Source organism: Molossus molossus, unplaced genomic scaffold (genome assembly GCF_014108415.1).
Source record: "Molossus molossus isolate mMolMol1 unplaced genomic scaffold, mMolMol1.p scaffold_m16_p_8, whole genome shotgun sequence".
NCBI lineage: Eukaryota > Metazoa > Chordata > Mammalia > Chiroptera > Molossidae > Molossus > Molossus molossus.
Window position 1 is genome coordinate 88,257,045 of NW_023425402.1, and position 19,311 is coordinate 88,276,355.

The 19,311-nt window shown below is 39.9% G+C and overlaps 1 protein-coding gene across 1 annotated transcript; it reads right to left on the reverse strand.

The window, feature by feature from the left end:
* Positions 1–275: 275 nt before the first annotated feature.
* MTFR2 (mitochondrial fission regulator 2) lies at positions 276–14,035 on the reverse strand. Its single transcript, XM_036248801.1, has 7 exons — positions 13,920–14,035; positions 11,286–11,390; positions 10,738–10,850; positions 9,942–10,177; positions 7,246–7,600; positions 2,091–2,277; positions 276–519 (listed from the first exon to the last, which is right to left on the reverse strand). The coding sequence occupies exons 1-7, from the start codon at positions 13,980–13,982 to the stop codon at positions 484–486; spliced, it is 1,095 nt and encodes a 364-aa protein (XP_036104694.1). The 5' UTR covers positions 13,983–14,035; the 3' UTR covers positions 276–483.
* Between the last annotated feature and the right edge of the window lie 5,276 nt (positions 14,036–19,311).

Sequence of the window (19,311 nt, forward strand, 5' to 3'; positions counted from 1 at the left end):
TTAAATTAGGATGTCATGACTGCTTTAAATTGTTTTTAAAACAACTCAAACATACTACCATTTGCTGAGTGATACAATATAGACTTAGCTTACATTAATTTCTTAATCCATTAAAATGGTTTCTGTTACCTTACAGTGAGACCCTACTGTTCTCTAATGAGAAACATTAAGTCAGTTACTATTTAGCTCTGATGCAAATCAAAGTGTGTCTTCAGCCTTTAATAACATTAACATACATGAAAATAAAATCAATATACCTATCATCAGTAATCAGTTAACTGCTGGATATTCCAAAACCAGAGATGAGTATTCTTAAGAGTCAAGACTTTCAGACCTCTGCACTAATACGTCCTAGTGCACAGACTTCCTTTAATTTCATCAACACATAGTGCAAGACATGCTGGCGTATCTTTGCAATCTTGCCTTGTAAGTAAGTGCAGACTCGGCTTTCGCTGCTCACACCTTGGTCACCTTTCCTTTGGGTCACTGTCCTTCTGACTGTGTAATGTGACGTCCAAACTGAAATAAAGCAAATGTTTAACACAGAAATTATTCCAATGTAAAAAATAAATTAAAAAAGGGCAACACAAGCACTAAATGACCCCTTGAGGTTTAATTCACTCAACAATAAAGTTATGTGAGAGCGGGCTATGTCAGGCACTGTGCCCAAACCTACACAAAAATGTTCTTTCTTCAAGTTGATTGATTGGAGAGAAAATGCTAAGAACAGTGAACAACTGTGTAATACCTCACTGATCCACTGCCACGGGGAAATAGTTTGTTCTACTTAGTTTATTCAGTCACCCAAGTGAATTTGTTTCTTAGATCACTGAAGATTTCAGACATCCTAGAATTTTAATAAATCAAGTTCTAGTCACTGCTCTGCCAGTCGGGTGTGGGGTTACGGGCAGATTACTTTAGTACCAGGAGGTTCATTCTCCTCATGGGTAAAGCAGGTGACACTGGCCTGGGGTTGGTTTGTTTGTTTGTTTGTTTAGGATACTGCTGTGACGACAGAGTAAGATGAATAAAAAAGCACTTTGCAAGTTCTAAATTTGTACACAGATGTAGGCACATCTGCATTCTTATTATAATAGTTCTAAACCATATACTTTTTTCTTCTTAGAATTAAGGACACAATTTTCTGAGTCAATGTGACAAACACCCGTGACTGCACACACACAGTAGGTGCTCAGACTCCTCGCTGCAGAGCACGGGTGGGACAGTCTCCCCGCTGCGCCAGGCTCCCTGAATGGTTAACTGATCGCTTCTCCCCCTCCTCCTCCACTGACGGCTCCCACCCCGAATGCTCTCCACCTGAATTCAGACTGCCCCTCTTCCAGTCCTCTCATTCCCAAGGCTTATTCTTATGTACTATCTCAGCTAAATTATGAGATGAGAAAAACACCCTCAAAATTAGAATTATGCCTACATTTAAAAGAGACTTCAAGTAAGGAACAATCTTAAAGGTCAAGTGTTTGAAATATAGCATGTGTCCCTTTTAAGCAATCCAGAAGCACTGTCACTAAAGATAATTATGATTCCATTTGCTTTTTTAAAAGCACAGTTAACAGCCCTGGCCGGTTTTGCTCAGTGGTTGGAGCATTGGCCTGTGGACCAGAGTCGCAGGCTCGATTCTGGTCAAATAAAAAAACATCCTCCGGTGAGGATTTTTAAAAAAGGCAGTTAACCCTCTATTTGACTAAACAATCCAAAGTTTACATTTGGCTGAAAAACAACAGCGTGTTCACGTGCAACACGGTCAGCGTGAATCTACCGCACGGCTCTCTGGTCATTCCCAAGTTTCAGAAACCCAGTTCCCGCTGCACCCAGCAACATCAGCAAGCCCCTGGCCAGCACGAAACCTTATAAACTTGGGTGCAATACTTTTCAAATCAAGTGTTTTATTTCAATAAATTTCACAGAAGGCTAAAAGCTAAAATGAACATGTAAAAGTTAACAAAAACAGGACCATTAGCAGCATCAACAAGCAATTGTATAGCCGTTCTGCATAATTACTTTAAGATGGCTGGAAGGCAAAGATATGTCATAAATAAAATACTTTAGAAAAACTGAAAAATTAACTTTACATCAGAGCTCCCTCTTGAACTTTCTGGACTAGAAAATGGAGAAGACTCCCAAGACCTATTTTCTTTCTCAAAGGAATCATCTTCTTGGAACGCAAATTTCCGCTTAAGTGCCTGGGATATTAAAGACACCGGATCCCACTGTGAACTGTGTCTTTTCCTTTTATGAATGGGTCTGCCTCCAGGTGACCTATTTTAAAAAATGCATAAATTAAAATTTTGTGTAATTTAAGGTCCTTGTTGACAAAAAGCATAATGTATTACAACCTAATTACTCTTCAACATTGACATTTTTTCCCATGAATGAAATAGAATCAGAAAACCAAGAAACCAAGTGAGGCTCTACCACAACCTTGTTATGACCTAGGGATTATCAAATACCTCTTTGCTGAGATCTTTATTTTAAATCACCTTATTTTTCAATGGAAATAGCTTTAAAATATTTAAGAACTTTTAAAAGGACTACAGAGTTCATGAAAAGCATTAGGCTAATTGTTCACTCACTCTTCACTTAATGCCTAGTTATACCCGGGTCCGTTTTACACTGAGGGTGGAGCAGTGTCCTGCTCCCGTGGAACATTCCGGTGGAAGATGAATGATGACACGTAAGCAGGATCGCTGGGACAGCAGTCAGTGCTACGGATAACTAAACAGGGTGACGTGACAGGGCCTACACGGAAGCCCTTCAGAATAGAGTAGCAGAAAAGCCTCTTCAGGGAAATAACCAGGAGTCAGTCAAGTGGAAACACTGGTGGATGACCAGGAAGGAGCTTGGCATGTGTGAGAAAAGAAAAAAGAAAACCAGAAACAGCTGGAGTGTAAGGAGTATCGTGGGAAGTAGGACATGAGGTCAGGGAGAAGTCAGGGCTGGATCCTGGAGGGACTTGCAGGCCACAGCGAAGTGTTTGTATTTTATTCTAAGCACCTGGAAAATCTGCAGAGGTTTTAAACAGGGAATGGCATGATTGGCATCAATTTTTAAAGGATCACTCTGGTTACTATATGGAGAAAAACAAGTGAAAATGAAAACAGAGACCAGTAAGGAGGCTGCTGCAGAGGTCCACGCTAGATGAAATGGTGGCTTAGATGGGGGTGGCAGCTGGATCACGAGGGCACACAAATTTGAGTATATGCTGTTGGAAAAACATGCGACAGAAAGGAAAAAACAAGGATGATTCCTAGATGTTTGGACTGAACAACTGATATGCAGAAGTCTGGGAGAGGGGTTTTCAAAGCAAGGGGAGGGAACAGACAGGAAAAAGAGCTCTGTTCTGGGCATGTAAAGCTTGATGCCTGTGAGACCAGCAAACAAAGATGTCAAGCAGGCATTGTCATGAAGGCATAGGGCTCAGGGGACAGGTCAGGGACAGAAAAGTAAATGTGAGGGTCATCAGCATACAGCTGGTATGTACAGACACAGGACTAGAGCTCTCCAAAGAAAACTGGAGAAGAGAAGGGGGCTGAGGTCTGAGCCTTGGACAGGACAACATTTAGAGACCAGGCTCAGAGGCAAAGTAAGCAAGGGAGTAAGGACTGCACTATGAGATAAGAGGAAAACCAAGTCCGATTTCCCTGAAGCCAAGTACAGAACGTGTTCCAAGGAAGAGGGATCCACCGACTATATCAAATGCTGCCAAGAGGACAAGAGGAGCAATAAGATCTCACCACTGACTTTAGCAACATAGAGTGACCAGTGACCTTGACGAGCAGTTTTCCCTGGAGTGATGGGAACAGACACCATGTCACAGTGGGTAGAAGGCAGTGAGAAATGGAAACCATCTATAGATGACATCAAGAATTTATGTCAGAAGACCTACAGCCAACATCATACTCAATGGGCAAAAACTAAAAGCATTTCCCTTAAGAGCAGGAACAAGACAGGGATGCCGACTTTCGACACGCTTATTTAAAATAGTACTGGAAGTCTTAGTCACAGCAATCAGACATGAAGCAAAAATAAAAGGGATCCAAATTGGAAAGGAGGAAGTGAAACTGTCTACTATTTGCAGATGACATGATATTATACATAGAAAACCCTAAAGAATCCATCAAAAATCTACTAGACTTAATAAATGAATTTGGCAAAGTAGCAGAATACAAAATTAACGTCAAAAAATTGATAGCATTCTTATACACCAATGATGAACTCTAAGAGAAACTAAAAAACAATCCCAGCCCTGGTCGGTTTGGCTCAGTGGTTAGAGCGTTGGCCTGTGATCTGGAGAGACCTGGGTTCGGTTCCTGCTAAGGGCATGGACCTCAGTTGCAGTTTCTCCCCAGCCCTGGCTGGGTTGTGCGGGTGGTGGCCACTCGATGGGTCCCTTTCACGTCGATGTTTCTCTCTCTCTCTCCCTCCCACTCTGTCTGAACAAAAAGTGAAAAAATGTCCTCAGGTGAGGATTAAAAACAAACAAACAAAAAAATCCCATTCACCATCGCGACAAAAAAATCAAGATACTTTGGAATAAACTTAACCAAAGAAATAAAGGACCTATTCGCAGAAAACTACAGGACACTGAAAAATAAAACAGAGGAAGATATAAAAAAATGAAAGCATACACCATGTTTATGGATTAGAAGAATCAACATCATTAAAATGTCCATACTACCCAAAGCAATCTATAGATTCAATGCAATCCCCATCAAAATACCAACGACATATTTCACAGAACTAGAACAAATACTTCAAAAGTTCATATGGAACCCAAAAAAACCCCGAATAGCCACAGCAATCTTGAAAAAGAAGGACAAGTAGGTGGGATCACAATACCAGATATCAGGTTATACTACAAAGCGATTGTAATCAAAACAGACTGGTACTGGCACAAGAATAGGCATATAGACCAGTGGAACAGAACAGAGAACCCAGAAATGGACCCAAGGCATTATGCTCAATTAATATTTGACAAAGGGGGCAAGAGCATACAATGGAGTAAAGACAGTCTCTTTAATAAATGGTGTTGGGAAAATTGGGCAGCTACATGCAAAAAAATGAAACCAGACCATCAACTTACACTATACACAAAAATAAACTCAAAATGGATAAAAGTCTTAAATGTGACCCGTGAATCCATAAAAATTCTAGAAGAAAATGTAGGCAACAAAATTTCAGACATCAAACGCAGCAGAATTTTCACTGATACATCACCTAAGGCAACAGAAACAAAGGAAAAAATGAACACATGGGACTACATCAAACTAAAAAGCTCTGCTCAGCAAAAGAAACCATCAAAATGGAAAAGCAACCCACTGTATGGGAGAACATCATTGCAATGATACATCAGATAAGGGGTTAATTTCCAAAATATATAGAGTACTCATACAACTCAACAAAAGAAAGACAAAGAACCCAATTAAAAAATGGGCAGAAAAGCTGAATAGACACCTCTCCAAACAGGACATACAAATGGCCAAGAGACATATGAAGAAATGCTCAACATCACTAATCATCAGAGAGATGCAAATTAAAACAACAATGAGGTATCACCTCACACCTGTCAGAATGGCCACCATCAACAAATCATCAAACAAGTGTTGGTGAGGGTGTGGAGAAAAGGGGACTCTAGTACACTACTGGTGGGAATGCAGACTGGTGCAGCCACTATGGAAAACAATATGGTGTTACCTCAAAAAATTAAAAATTGAACTTCCATTTGACCCAGTGATCCTGTTTCTAGGAATATACCCTAAGAAGCCTGAAACACAATCAGGAAGAATATATGTACCCCCATGTTCATAGCAGCACTATTTACAATAGCTAAGATCTGGAAATAGCCCAAGTGTCCATCAGTAGACGAATGGATAAAAACGCTGTGGTACATATACACGATGGAGTACTGTGCAGCTGTAAGAAAGAAAGATCTCTTATCCTTTGAGACGACATGGAGGAACCTGGAAAGTATTATCCTAAGTGAAACAAGCCAAGCAGAAAAAGACAAATACCACATGATCTCACTTATATATGGAATATAATGAATACAACAGTCTGAGGAATAGGGTAGACCCAGAAACACGGAAGTAGGGTACAGACTGACAACCCTCAGAAGAGGGGGTATGGGGGGTGGGAAGAGATAAACCACAGAACTTATATGCATGTATGCATAACCAATGGACATGGACAACAAAGCCGGGGACCGGGGGAGGATGGGGAGGAGGGTGTCATTGGGAAAAAAAGGAGAAATATCTGTAACAAAAGTAAATTAATAACAAAGAGAGAGCAAAAAAGGAAGGAAGGAAGGAGGGAGGGAGGGAGGAAAGAAGGAAGGAAGATATGAGAGAGAAAGAAAAAAAGAAAGGAAGAAAAAAAAGAAAAATTTATATCAGAAAGGTAAAATAAGTATAATAAGAAAGAAAATAGTAAAGGAAAGATATGAAGAACAAGAATCCTGCCATCAAACTTCTAATAGAGCTCTCCAAGAAAACAGAGGAAAAGAATGGGAGAAAAGTATCAGAGAAATATTTACAAGAGATTTGCACTAATAAAGAACTTAAATCTCTAGACTGAGCCCATAAGCACCCAGTATAACAAATAACCAAAGAACTCTCCAGGGAGATGAGTGATGCCACACATGAGAAAGAGGAAGAGAAACCCAGGATGCTGGTGAGGGCAATCCTTAGGAAGACAGCAATGCATCAGGCTCAGAGAGCAGCAAGTGATTTGGGAGAGGAAAAATCCCGGAAAGGAATTTTTTATAAAAAGGAACTCAAAGAGGCAATTATTAACTCCAATAAAAAATAAAACCATTCAACAAACAAAATGCAATCATAGTATAACACAGCTTACCTGTAAATGTTTACTGTTGTAATAAGAACGTATATTCTACATACTGACTTAACTAAAGACTGTGATTTAACGATATTGGGAAGATGTAGCTAGAAATATATGTGTGCTGTGTGTGAGAGGGTAAAATGTCTATGAGAATACATTCCTAAATCTTTAATAATGGGAAGCAAATATAATTAAAATATCAATAGCAAAACAAGTACATTGTTTCAAAATATGGCGATAATGCACTAGAAGAGTGAAAAAGTTGAAAATGAGGGGCACTTGGGGTAAAGGGAATAAGAGAAGATGTGTATATGTTTACTTTGATAAATATAATTTTTTAAAACTTCCTTGATAAAACGTTGGTTCATTTCTCAAACTATGACAACATACCGTTCAACTGCACGAAGTTTAATCTTATTCATGTCCTTTAGAACATCCAACATGTTCGGAACATCTTTCTTTTCCTGGTTTTCTGAATGACGACTATAATTGGACTTACTAGCACCTGGGTACTGTTTTGTCATTTCAGTTGCTGAATTGTCTGAGTCATAAATACTATTATATCCTGGCTGCACAAGAAAACTTGGAGGCTGTAGAGAGGAAAACTGAGGGGGCAGTGGCGGGGGGAGAGGAGGAGCAGGAAGCCCTGAACTTGCAGATGGATCTGGTTTGACGCTCAGTCGAGCAGTCCCTGAGGATGGCACTTCTCCCAAACCAGCAGGCCCATCAGTCGAGTCAAAGGAGCCTAAAAACAAAGTAGTCTGTTGAAAATTCATGCAAAATTCTCTTTAACATAACACTAATTAAAAGCAAAACAGTACCCTGGCTAGTTTGGCTCACTGGTTAGAGCGTTGGCCCACAGACCAGAGTCGTGGGTTCAATTCCAATCAAGGGCATGTACCACAGTTGCGGTTCAGTCCACAGCCCTGGTCGGGGTCGTATAGGAGTCAACCAGTCAATGTGTATGTCTCTCTCACATAGATGTTTCTCTCTCTCTCTCTCTGCCTCCCTCCCTCCCACTCTATCTGAAGATAAATGGAAAAATATCCTCGAGGATTAAAAACAGAAAAACAGGAACAATTTCTGTAATGCTACTAAAGCAATCCCGTCTGCTTAGTAATTTTTTAAAAAGCCAAGCACCATTATTTACTTTTAATCCAGTTAGGCTTCCCTGTGAAGGCCCTTAAAAGTGGAAAGGGGAAAAAAGATTTTAAAGAGAAAATAAAAAGTGCTTTTTCAGTAATTCATATACAATCCAAATTTCATCCTCCTTTTTAATTTTTTTAAATCCTCACCCAAGAATTCATTTTTATTGATGTGAGAGAGTAAAGCAGTAAGAAACATTCACGTGAGAGAAAAACATTGACCGGTTGCCTCCTGTACACACCCTGCCTAGGGATCGAACCCACAACCTAGCTATGTGCCCTAACCAGGAATCCAACCCAAAAACTTTTGGTGTGTGGGACAATGCTCCAACCAACTGAGCTACCCATCCGGGGCTAAATTTCATCCTCTATTTTAAGAAGCTAAAACATGATCAATAACTGGTAGTTACAAACACTCAAAATGATATACTCTATGATAACATTGTAGAAACACCCAAGCATACATTTTAGGCAAGAGCCTAAGGATGAGTACAGAGTACAGTAGTCTCCTTTATCCCGTTTCACTTTCCATGATTTCAGTTAGCAGCAGTCAGTCAACCTTGGTCCAAAAATATTAAATGGAAGTTCCAGAAATAAACAAATTATAAGTTTTAAATTGCTTGCCATTCTGAGTAGCATGATAAAAATCTCACATTGTCCCACTCCATCCCACCTGGGGTCTCCACACTGTACACATTCCCCACCCATCAGTCACTCAGTAGTTGTCTATGTTATTAGATCAACTGTTGAGGTGTAACAGTGCTTGTGTTCAAATAACTCTTAATTCACTCAATACTGGCCCCAAAGAGGAACAGTAATGATGCTGGCAATTTAGATATGCCAAAGAGAAATTGAGAAGGGCTTCCTTTAAGTGAAATGGTTTGTATGTATAGAAAATAGCATAGTATATATAGGGTGCAATATTAAGCATAGTTTCAGGCATCTACTGTGGGTCTTAGAACGTAATCCCCTTGGAAAAAGGGGGGACTACTGTACTTAACTTTTCACAACAGAGTTGCTCCTAAAAGGCTGTGTGTCACGTGATCGCTTTTTTAAAAAGTGCATTTGTATCACATTTTTATTATTACACATTATATAATATCTATATATTTTTGACATTTTATGTATTATATATTTATAGTATATAATTTATATCTAGATATTATTTATATATAAATCATGTGTGTATGTGTGTGTGTATATATATATATACTTATATATGTTATGTGTGTATGTCTATAGGTTAAAGTAAGTTTTGTCTCTAAAAATGTAGAAAAGGATCATCTGGAGAACATTATTCACCGTACTTGGTGGAAGAATAGCAGCAATAACTTTAAACTACAAATATATGAAACCTTAAATCTATACTTTTCTTTCAAATTAATGCATTCTTCCTCTTAAATTTCCTATGTTTTTCTGAAGAGTTAGACAAGTTTACTTAGAAAACAAGTTTTTCAGTACAAAAGGACAATCTTCTGCAGTACACTCTTCTTTAAACCAAAGCTATCTCCCTCAATACAAATGTATCTTTTTTTTTTCTATTATTTCTTTTTCATCCTCAACCAAGGATATGTTTTCATTGATTTTAGAGAGGGAGGAAGGGAGAAAAACATCAGTTTGAGAAAGAAACGGAGACTGATTGCCAGCCGTATGCACCCTAACCGAGGATCAAACTCAAAACCTAGGTATGTGCCCTGACTGGGAATAGAACCTGCAACCTTTTGTTGTATTGGACAACACTCCAATCAACTGAGCCACCCAGCCAGGGCCAAATGTGTCTTTATTTTAAATAAATATCAGACAAAAACCTTTTATATACCCAACATCCTTTTATGTCATTCACAAGATACGTGAACATCGAGCATTCTTACTCAGAACTGTACTGACTTAAATACTAGGCAAGTATCATCTAACTGAAACAAAAATCCAAATGTTAGTTACCAGAATTTGCATTGTTTTTCAGTTCCTGCATTTCCACAATGGCAGCAATCTGAGAGCGAAGAAAAGTTAGTTCATCTTCAAGGGCAGCTATTTTTTTAATTGCAGCTTCATTTACAGGCTGAGAATTTTTCAGTGGTTTGTTATGTCTTAGAGCAGGTGACAATGGATCCCAAACTAATTGCACAGGATGGAGAGCTTCACCTTTTTCCTCTTCCTCATTTTTCCATATACCATTTCTGTGGGTGGAAAGAAGGAAGAAATGGGGAGAGGAAAAGAGAGGGAGGGAGAGAGGGAAGAGAGAGAGAGAGAGAGAAAAGAGGAGGAGGAAGGGTAGGAAGGGAGGGAGAGAGACAGAAAGAGAGGAGGAGGAAGAGGAGGGGGAAGGGGGGGGAGGAGAATGAGAGAGGGAGGGAGGGAAATTGTCCAAGAGGAATAAATTATTTCAGTCAAAGAGGAATACAGACCCCAAAACAAAATCAGAGCTCTCTTCATCCCATGATTTATCTCTAGACTCACATGAGGAAATAGCTTTCTCATAAATATAAATATAGAGATTCTGATCTTGTTTTAATATAATTCCTTCCTAGGCGTTGTATTAGGTTTAAATTTTCATTAAGAAAACTTGGCTAAATACCAGGAACAAGTAGTAGTCCTTATTAGGAAAATATTAGTAGGAGACAGCACAGTAGAGACAGACAAAACAAAAAGGCTCAATGAGTCTGAACAAACTTCAACACATCCAAGAATTCAGATTACAGCCCATACCCCATTTTCCAAGATAAGTATATAAAATTACCGAAATCTGAGATAACTGGCTTCTTCATCATTTGCCACACACAAAATATCAGCAAAAGATGGAACTACAGATCCACAGTTACCAGAGTCTACAGAGTTCAAGAGTGGGATCAACTAAAGGGAAAAGGGGAAAAAAAGTCAGCGCTCTACAGGGAGTGGGGGGAAGACACATGCATGGAGATTAAATAAGCTAAAAATCCAAGAGGGAAAAGGAAAAAGAGATATTCAATAGAAAACCATGCACCTATTAGTAAGAAAAATATTTTAAAGTCTAAACATGTGGCAATATTCCTTCCCCTGGTTAATGTCATCTATGATAAATCACAAACTAAAAGAATAAAAAAGTGTACTCAGGTATTGCTTTGCACCTGCCCATCTTTGAAGGTAATTATTTAAAGAAATAAATGCAAACACATACGTGAAAATGACTTGTTTACAGGGATAAAGGTTTTTGCAGGAAATATTTCTTCGTTTGTTCTACCCTATATCCCTAGGAGTACCTAGTTATTTTATACACAGTGATTAAACAATGCATGTTGACTGACTTACCTCAAAATCAGGCCTTTGACAAGGTTCTAAAGGAAGATATTTCCCAATAATACGAACAATACTCCGAGCTGATCCATAGCCTTTATTTCCCCAAATCTGCAAAACCTATTTAAATATAAAGTGTTGTTTTAAAAAGTACTCCTTTAAGCATGTTTATATATCTAGTTTTTAAAAAGCAGATGTAAAAAATTGCATTTGCATTTGCAATTGCATTTATTTTTAAAAAGAAAATATAAAATGATGTACACAAAGTCTTTTCTTTAAAGAATGATATTTTACACCTACACCAGATCTCAATTCAGACATTTCAAGTAATTAAAGGCAATATCTGGCCAATAGCGTCCACACTGAACAGTGTAGTCTAGAGGATATAGATCACAGACCTATTAACTCTAGAATCTCTGCCAGCCTGAGCAATTATATTTAGTGTCCTACTATCACTCACATGTGTACCCTTGCTAAGAACCACAGGCCTACAGGCTTCACTACAATAAGAGCTACATACTGCCAACAAATAGTCATCCTATTCTTGGTTAACTTGAGTGGTACCTTCATATCTTGCTCTGCAATTTCCATCCTGACAAACTCTTGTCCTTCTAACTCTCTCATTCCTTCATTGCCATTGACCATCTTCACCATTTTTAAGATTTCATCTCCTTCTTCTATTCCTGGTCTAGGACCCCCATTTTCTTTTTCTTTTAATCCTCACCCAAGGATATGCTTATTGGTTTTAGAGAGGGAGGAAGGGGGAGAGAAAGATCTGTGTGCAAAACATCAATAGGTTGCCTCCCGTATGTGCCCAGGCCAGAGATCAAAACCACAACCTCTTGTTGTACAGGACAATACTCCAACCAACAGAGCCATCCGGTCAGGGCCCCTCATTTTGACTTGACTGACTTTCCTACCAAGCAGGGATTTTCAAGTTGTTTCAGAGATACATTCTCAAAAATGGTTCATCCTTTTGAAATTGTGTGTTCTCGTATTACTAATGAATAAACTACCCCAACTACTCTTAGAGAAAAATATTACAACACAATATTTAGAAAGACTACAGATCCATGCTGACTTCACCTGGGTATCCTGCACAGTATTCTGCAACCCCCCTTGTAACACATTATCTTCTCTACTGTGTTGTCCAAAGTAATCGCCAATCTCTGAAATCCCCACCACCACCACTTCCATCACCCACAAGTGGTCTCTCCCCTCCTATTATTGAAAAAAATATCAAGAACTACAATTTGATATACCTCAATTTTCATTCCTCTCCATTCAAAATCTCCCCACCATCTCTCACTGTTATTCTACTCTTGACTGTCCAGCTTCTTTCCAAGGCTTATTTATTTATATCCCCTGCTCCCAACTACCTTCTTCCGGGCATTGCTCAATCACTCTCATCTGTATCTTAAATATTTTCCTGTCCATAAGGGTCTTCCCCAGTGCTTGCAAATATGATGAAGTTAATTCTAACATTGAAAAGAAAAGAAAAATTCATTCCTGCTACTCCTTCAAGTTAATGGTCTTTCTTGATTTCTTTTCACAAACTTTTCAAAAGAAGGTTGCTAATGCCACCTCCCTACCTCAGACAAACATCAAACTACTACTATAAAACAGCTGTCACTCTCCACCTACAGAAATCCTTAATGGCACCAATAATATAATGATAAGCAAATCTCCTATTATTATTCAGTTCTCATTATCTTTAGTCTCACTATTTCTGAAATTCAAAATGCTCATCAAAATCCACAGGTTCAAATCTCAAAACCAACACAGATAACTCCAAATCTGAATCAGGTCTTTTTTTCCCTACAGTCTAAAACCATTTATCTCATTATCTGCAGGATATTTGTACTTATATATTCTAACAATACATTTGGCTCATCTTATCTCCCTACTCAAATTAATTCCTCATATTGAGTTGCCTATTTATAAGAATGGCACCATCATTCTTCAACTTACTTTTGTTTAAAATTTTGAAATTATCCTTGACTACTCTCTTCTAATGCACCACACCAAATGGTGATGACGTGTCTATTCTATAAACCTCCCTACTATTCGTGTCATATATTCAGTCTTGTATTATACTTATCTGTATATGTTGGGTGGTCCTCATATTTTAAGCACCATAAATACAAGAACCATGTATTGCCATTCTGTATCACCTACAGAACCAAGCATATTGTCTTACATGTAATAGATGCTCAGTAAGTAGACAAAATTGGATTTGCTTTTAATTCTCACTTAAGTCATCCTCTCTCCTTAAGGTTTATCCTGAATGTTTTGAGCTATAACTTGCTATTCTATATCCAAATATTAAACCTAGTTACCTTAATAAAATTGCTAGATGATTAAAAATATAATTTACCTATGCAATAATTGAGTTATATGAAGGTCATGTCTATATTTTGTTTGTTTGTATCTTTTGCTGGCATTTGACTCATCAGGTAAGTAGGTTCCTAATGATCTTACCTGTTTTTAAAAACCAAACTATCAAAGCTAAACTACTGTAAACTCACCTTGGTTACACCTAAAGAGAAATAACAATTTCACCTTTTATGTTTACATATAAGGCATTTTCAAAGTGAGACCCAAGAATAAATACAACAGGTTCATTCAAATCCATTAAAAAATATTTACCTGATCCATGGGAATACCAAAATATTCCAGTATGTCTCTTAAGATATGCAATATGAGAGACATTGATGAAGCAGGCACAGAAGAAAATTCAAAGAAACATTATCAGTTTCTTGATACCTTCAGCAAAAACAAACAAACAAAAATTACTCTTGACAAATAGCTGCCACATAAATGGTCTCAAACAAACTGGAAGTCCTATCACTACACATTACACCACTAAGTAATCTCTTCTAGCCAGCATTATTTTGAAGGAAGTCAAAGAGAAAGAGAAGCATGTGAGTGGGGAAGGCCTGGTAAGGAAACTTAAATGTATCGCCGGCGGTGCGGCCCAGTGGATGAGCATCGGCCCAGGTACTGGGAGGTCCGGTTCGATTCCCGGTCAGGGCACATGCCCGGGCTGGAGGCCCCATCCCCAATGGGGAGCATGCGGGAAGCAGCCGATCCGTGTGCCTCTCACATTGATGTTTCTCTCTCTCTCTCTCCCTTCCTCCTACAGTTTTACCAGGAAAACTGCATTAAAAGTTCATGGGATGTTTGAGCCTAATAAATATCAATCAGTAACAGACTTCAATAACAGACTGGGTCCTTAGCTGGGAAGCCTTCGAGCTGGTGGGAGCAGAAGCTCCCTCTGTCCTGAAAGCTTGGGAGGACTCGGGAGGGGGTGTCGTCGGCCCCCCTGGGAAGCAGGCCTGGGGCCGACTGGAGTCTAACGAAACGAGCAGGAGCCCCTCCTCACAAACGGAGCAGAGCACCACCCCCCTCGCCCATTCTGAAGATGAAAACCGTGAACTCCAGCTCGGAGACCCAACTAGCAGGTAGCCGGTCGTGTCCCTCGCCTGGGTCGCAAGCTTCCTTGGTGGCTCTCCTAACCGAGCACAGTCGCCCTGCTCACCTTCCTCCGAAGCCGAGCCTCCCGGCAAACACGCGAGCATCAGGACGCGGTGGTTAAGGGCACTGCCTCGGAATCCTCCGTCCCCGCGGCCCGACGTGCGCTCGTCCCACTTCAGGAACGCGCAGGCCCGCGTCCGCCCGCGCCTCGGCTTTCCGGCCACAGGCGGTTTGACGCCCCCACCGACCCGGGTCTGGGCCCTGGAGCCCTCGCTGAGCCAAGGTAACTCCACCTGAGGCGCGGTCGCCTCCTCTCGTGTCCCGCCCAACCTGGCTCGCTACTTCCGCGTCCCTAGACGAAAATCAAACTCCGCGGGCCGTGACCTGTGCTCGATTTCATTGGACAAGGCTGAAGATCGCTGCTTCTGATTGGTTGAGCGATAACGTCAGGTTAGTATTACTGTTATCTGGACATAGTAGCATTTTCCTCTCCTTTAAGAGGGCGGGCTTGCCGCGAGTCAGCCAATAGGAACCAAAAAGCACCGGGGGGGGGGGGGGCGGGTCGTACGGGGACGTAGACGCACGCACCCGACGGGGTTTTAAGTTTTCCGGATGCTCTCAAAGATGGGCGTCTACGGCCGGGCGTTATGAAGCCATTATGCGTCCTTGAGCCAGACCCGCGATTAGGAGTACCTGCTCTCCACAGATCTTCGCAGAAAAAAAATATGTACACCTATCCCTAGACCGGAAGCGGGGCCACTCTCCTGAGTCCGCTTGCCGCGGGAAGTCACTATTGTTTGATCATTTCTTTCAATTAGTGAACATATATCTTACGGGACTAGGAAAAGCTAAACACTGTTCTCGAGGAATCTGCAGCTTTACAGTACTTATAATGTTCGTTCACGAAACGCCCCTGGTTATCCAGGCTACCAAATACGGACCGGACACTGACCTGGCCTAACTGGGGATGGCAAAGTGATCATAAGTCATGACAGGTGATATTCCAATTTTCAATTATGATCTGAGGTTATTGGCTTTTTAAGAGACAACAGCTTCCTCTTCTCGTATTTTAGCAAGGGATGCAATAGTTATATGACAATTTAAGATCAACTGTGCACGAGGAAATGCAAAAATAGGCAAGATAGGTAAGGTCCTTGCCCTCCTGGAACTTACCTTCTAGTGGAGACTTCAGAGAGGCTTTCTCTGAGCTCCCTATGGAGATAGCATCTCTCCACTCTCCTTTTTTCTTAAATATGGTTTTATTGATTTTTTAGAGAGGAGGGGGAGAGCACTAGAAACATTAGTGTGAGAGAGCTCCATCAGCTGCCTCCTTCACGCCCCACACTGGGGATCAAGCCCGCAATCCGGACATACGCCCTTACTGGGAATCCAACAGAGACCAGGCTCAATCCACTGAGCCATACTGGCGGGGCCCTTATTTTTCTTCATAGCACTTGTCACCATGTATAATACATGGTGGAACAAAAGTAGGTTTACAGTTATGAGTACTTCGTGAAAGTTTATTCTTGTATTATTAATTATTGTATTTTTCATTTGAACTAAAAAACTACTTTTGCCCGCCCTGTACTTATGCTCCTCCTGTAGCCAAACTAAACTGGGAACTCCAGAACAGGAACTTTATTTTGACCCACACTGTATCTCCAGGGCTTTAGAAGAGTGCCTGGTATATATAATAGGCATTTAACCAATTTGTTGAATAAAATAATTGGATATGGAGTGAGAGAAAACAATCACCAAGAATGATTTGGAACTAAGCAACTGGCAGAACACTAGTGATTGTAGTTGATAGGCCCAGTAGTCTAAACTAGATCATGAAAGTAGTGGCAGAAGTGGCAGACAATGTACAAGTGTAAGGGAAATGGATCAGCAATCCTACATGAAATTAATAAACCACAGCATTCTTAATATTACTTGCCCTTCTCTTTTGCCCTCATAAGTAAATAATGATCTTAAAACCTCCCATTCCTGTCTAATAGCAAACAGCACATAATAGTGACCAGAACAAAAGTATCCCTTGAGAACATAACAGAAACCAGTACTAAAGCCTCCTTCAGGCTTTACTATTAACAAAACTCAACATTTAGCTCCGAGTTAAATAGTAAGGTGGGCCCAGGTCAAATGCTACTACTGCCCCACCATGAATGCTTTGCTGACAGCTTTCCCCTAAAATTAATTTTTCTAAGATCCTTTCTCCATTTTGTTTACTAAAGCATTCATACATACTACATTTCGGTAGTCTTGAGATTTGACATTTTTCTATTGCTCATTTCTACGTGAAATTATTCTTCTGAACTTTGAGAATGATGCAGGATTCAGAAAAGCTTCTGACTTTGCATAGCACCTTTTCTATTTTTTGAGTAGTGCTCAGAAATATGGCTTGCTTTCTAAGATTTTCTTGGCTGTATTCCCCTCCATGTTTGATCTAGCACCTTCATTTGTCTATTCTCTCTCTCCTGCTTAATTTTATTCACTTTTAGTACTTTCTCAGTGTGGAATTGGGTCCCTAAAAGGCAGTCTTGTCTTGACATATCCGTTTTGTTTTGAGATTTCACTAGGGTAATCTACCCCAATCTCTCCATTCCTTACTGTGTGTACCCTGCACTCACTATTAAAGAAGAAAATCTCAAGTTTCAGCTGGCTGATGTGGGATTCTCCATTTCTCATGTCAGAAGCTACCCCAATTCTTCTACTGCATAGAAATCAACACCAGGCAGACTGATGGTTTGCCCCCATTTGCTGACATTTGGGGGTTCATGAGAAAAGCTTGTCACTTAGTTTAATTGCAAATGTCGTCCATAGTTATTTGGTTTTGGTATCTAGGTGTTCTTCCAGAACCACTAATACATTCTAATCATCGTACTATGTTCTGGATCCCCAACCAAGAATATTTAATTCACCTATACACCCACTGCCAGGTATACTTTTTCAGTGGGGAAAGAGGCAGAGGGCTGGTTTGGACATCAACTAGAAAGATGTGTATTCAGTCTTGCAAAACGTCCAGCAGAAATCCATTAGCCTTGTGATGTAAGCCTAAATTTTAGATAATTGCTGTAATTATTTTAAATAGAATACAACACAATATACTGTCAAAGAATACAATAGCCTCTCCAATCTTTTTTTTTTTTTGGTTGTTCAGACAGAGTGGAAGGGAGAGAAACATCAACGTGAAAGGGACACATCGAGTGGCTGCCACCCACACAACCAACCAGGGCCGGGGACTAACTGCAACCGAAGTACGTGCCATTAGCAGCATCTGAACCTGGGTCTCTCTGGACCACAGGCCGACGCTCTAACCGCTGAGCCAAACCAGCCAGGGCAGCCTCTCTAATCTTAACAATGAGTCTCATGAAAGGGTGATCATCAGACTGGGAGGTACATGCCCATAAAGTTCACCTAAGTTTTATATTTCAAAAAGAAAAATATTTAGGGCCTTTTTCCTTGTCTTGCCTATGCTTGAAGCCTCTCAGGGTAGTAGTAACACAGTCAACTGAAACAGACTGGTTGCTATTTAAGATTACACAACTCTTAAAGGGTCATTGAAACTTTACAATTATTTATTCAAAAATTTTAGAGACAAACTAAGACCAAGATTTCCTTGATATTAAGATGTCAAATTAAATTATCCTGAAAATTTCCTCTGCTTTCTTCTGTAGACAATAAAAGTGATTAATGAAAATCAAAATAGAAGCCTCTTACCTATATATTTAAATTGCTATTTAGTGATGTAACATGAAAATTACAAAATCTAAGTTAAATGTTTATAGTCTAAAAGCAGAATTTATTTGCATCTTTAAATAATTTTATATAAAAGTCTAGCCCAGCCGGTGTGGCTCAGTGGTTGAGCGTCGACCCATGCACCCAGAGGCCGCAGGTTCGATTCCCAGTCAGGGCACACACCCAGGCTGTGGGCCAGATCCCCAGTAGGAGGCATGCACAAGGCGGACAAGCAATGTTCCCTCTCATCAACGTTTCTCTTTCCCTCTCCCTTTCTCTCTTTCTAAAATCAAGAGAAAAAATTTTTAATAAAAATAAAAGCCCAGGTTATGCTTAGTATTTGAATCCAAAGGGCTTGTGTGTTTATAACTCGCTATTTTTAAACAAACAAAAAAAAACTGTACTATAGCTAGATTTCTCCAAAAGAAAAAGGTTAACCATTGTTTGATTTTTCTAGTTCCATTATTTTTAGATTTGTGACTTGACAGTCATCTGTTTAATCATATGCTCACAAGTAGGAATGCTTTGAATCTTGTCAATCACTTAAGAGTTGTTTAAAACCTAGAACACAGAAAAAATAATTAAAGGATGTCCTGCCAGTTTTCTGGGTCATCCAAAGAGTATACCAGTACTCCTAATGTTTCCATTTAATCCTTTTCATTTTCAGCACTTAAAAAAATTCTACTTCAGCCCCAACAGTGTGGCTAAGTGGATTGAGCGTTGTCCCTTGGACTTATAAGCCCTAGTTCGATTCCTGGTCAGAATCAAACATGCCCTGGTTGTGGGCTCGATCTCTAGTAGAGGGCATTCAGGAGGAAGCCGACCGATG

Coding starts and splice junctions, on each gene's coding strand:
- MTFR2 (XM_036248801.1), bottom strand. CDS start 13,982: ATGTCTCTCATATTGCATATCTTAAGAGACATACTGGAATATTTTGGT. Junction 11,391..13,919: donor TTGGTATTCCCATGGATCAG/GTAAATATTTTT, acceptor ATATTTAAATAG/GTTTTGCAGATTTGGGGAAA. Junction 520..2,090: donor GTTCAAGAGGGAGCTCTGAT/GTAAAGTTAATT, acceptor GCTTTATTTCAG/TTTGGACGTCACATTACACA.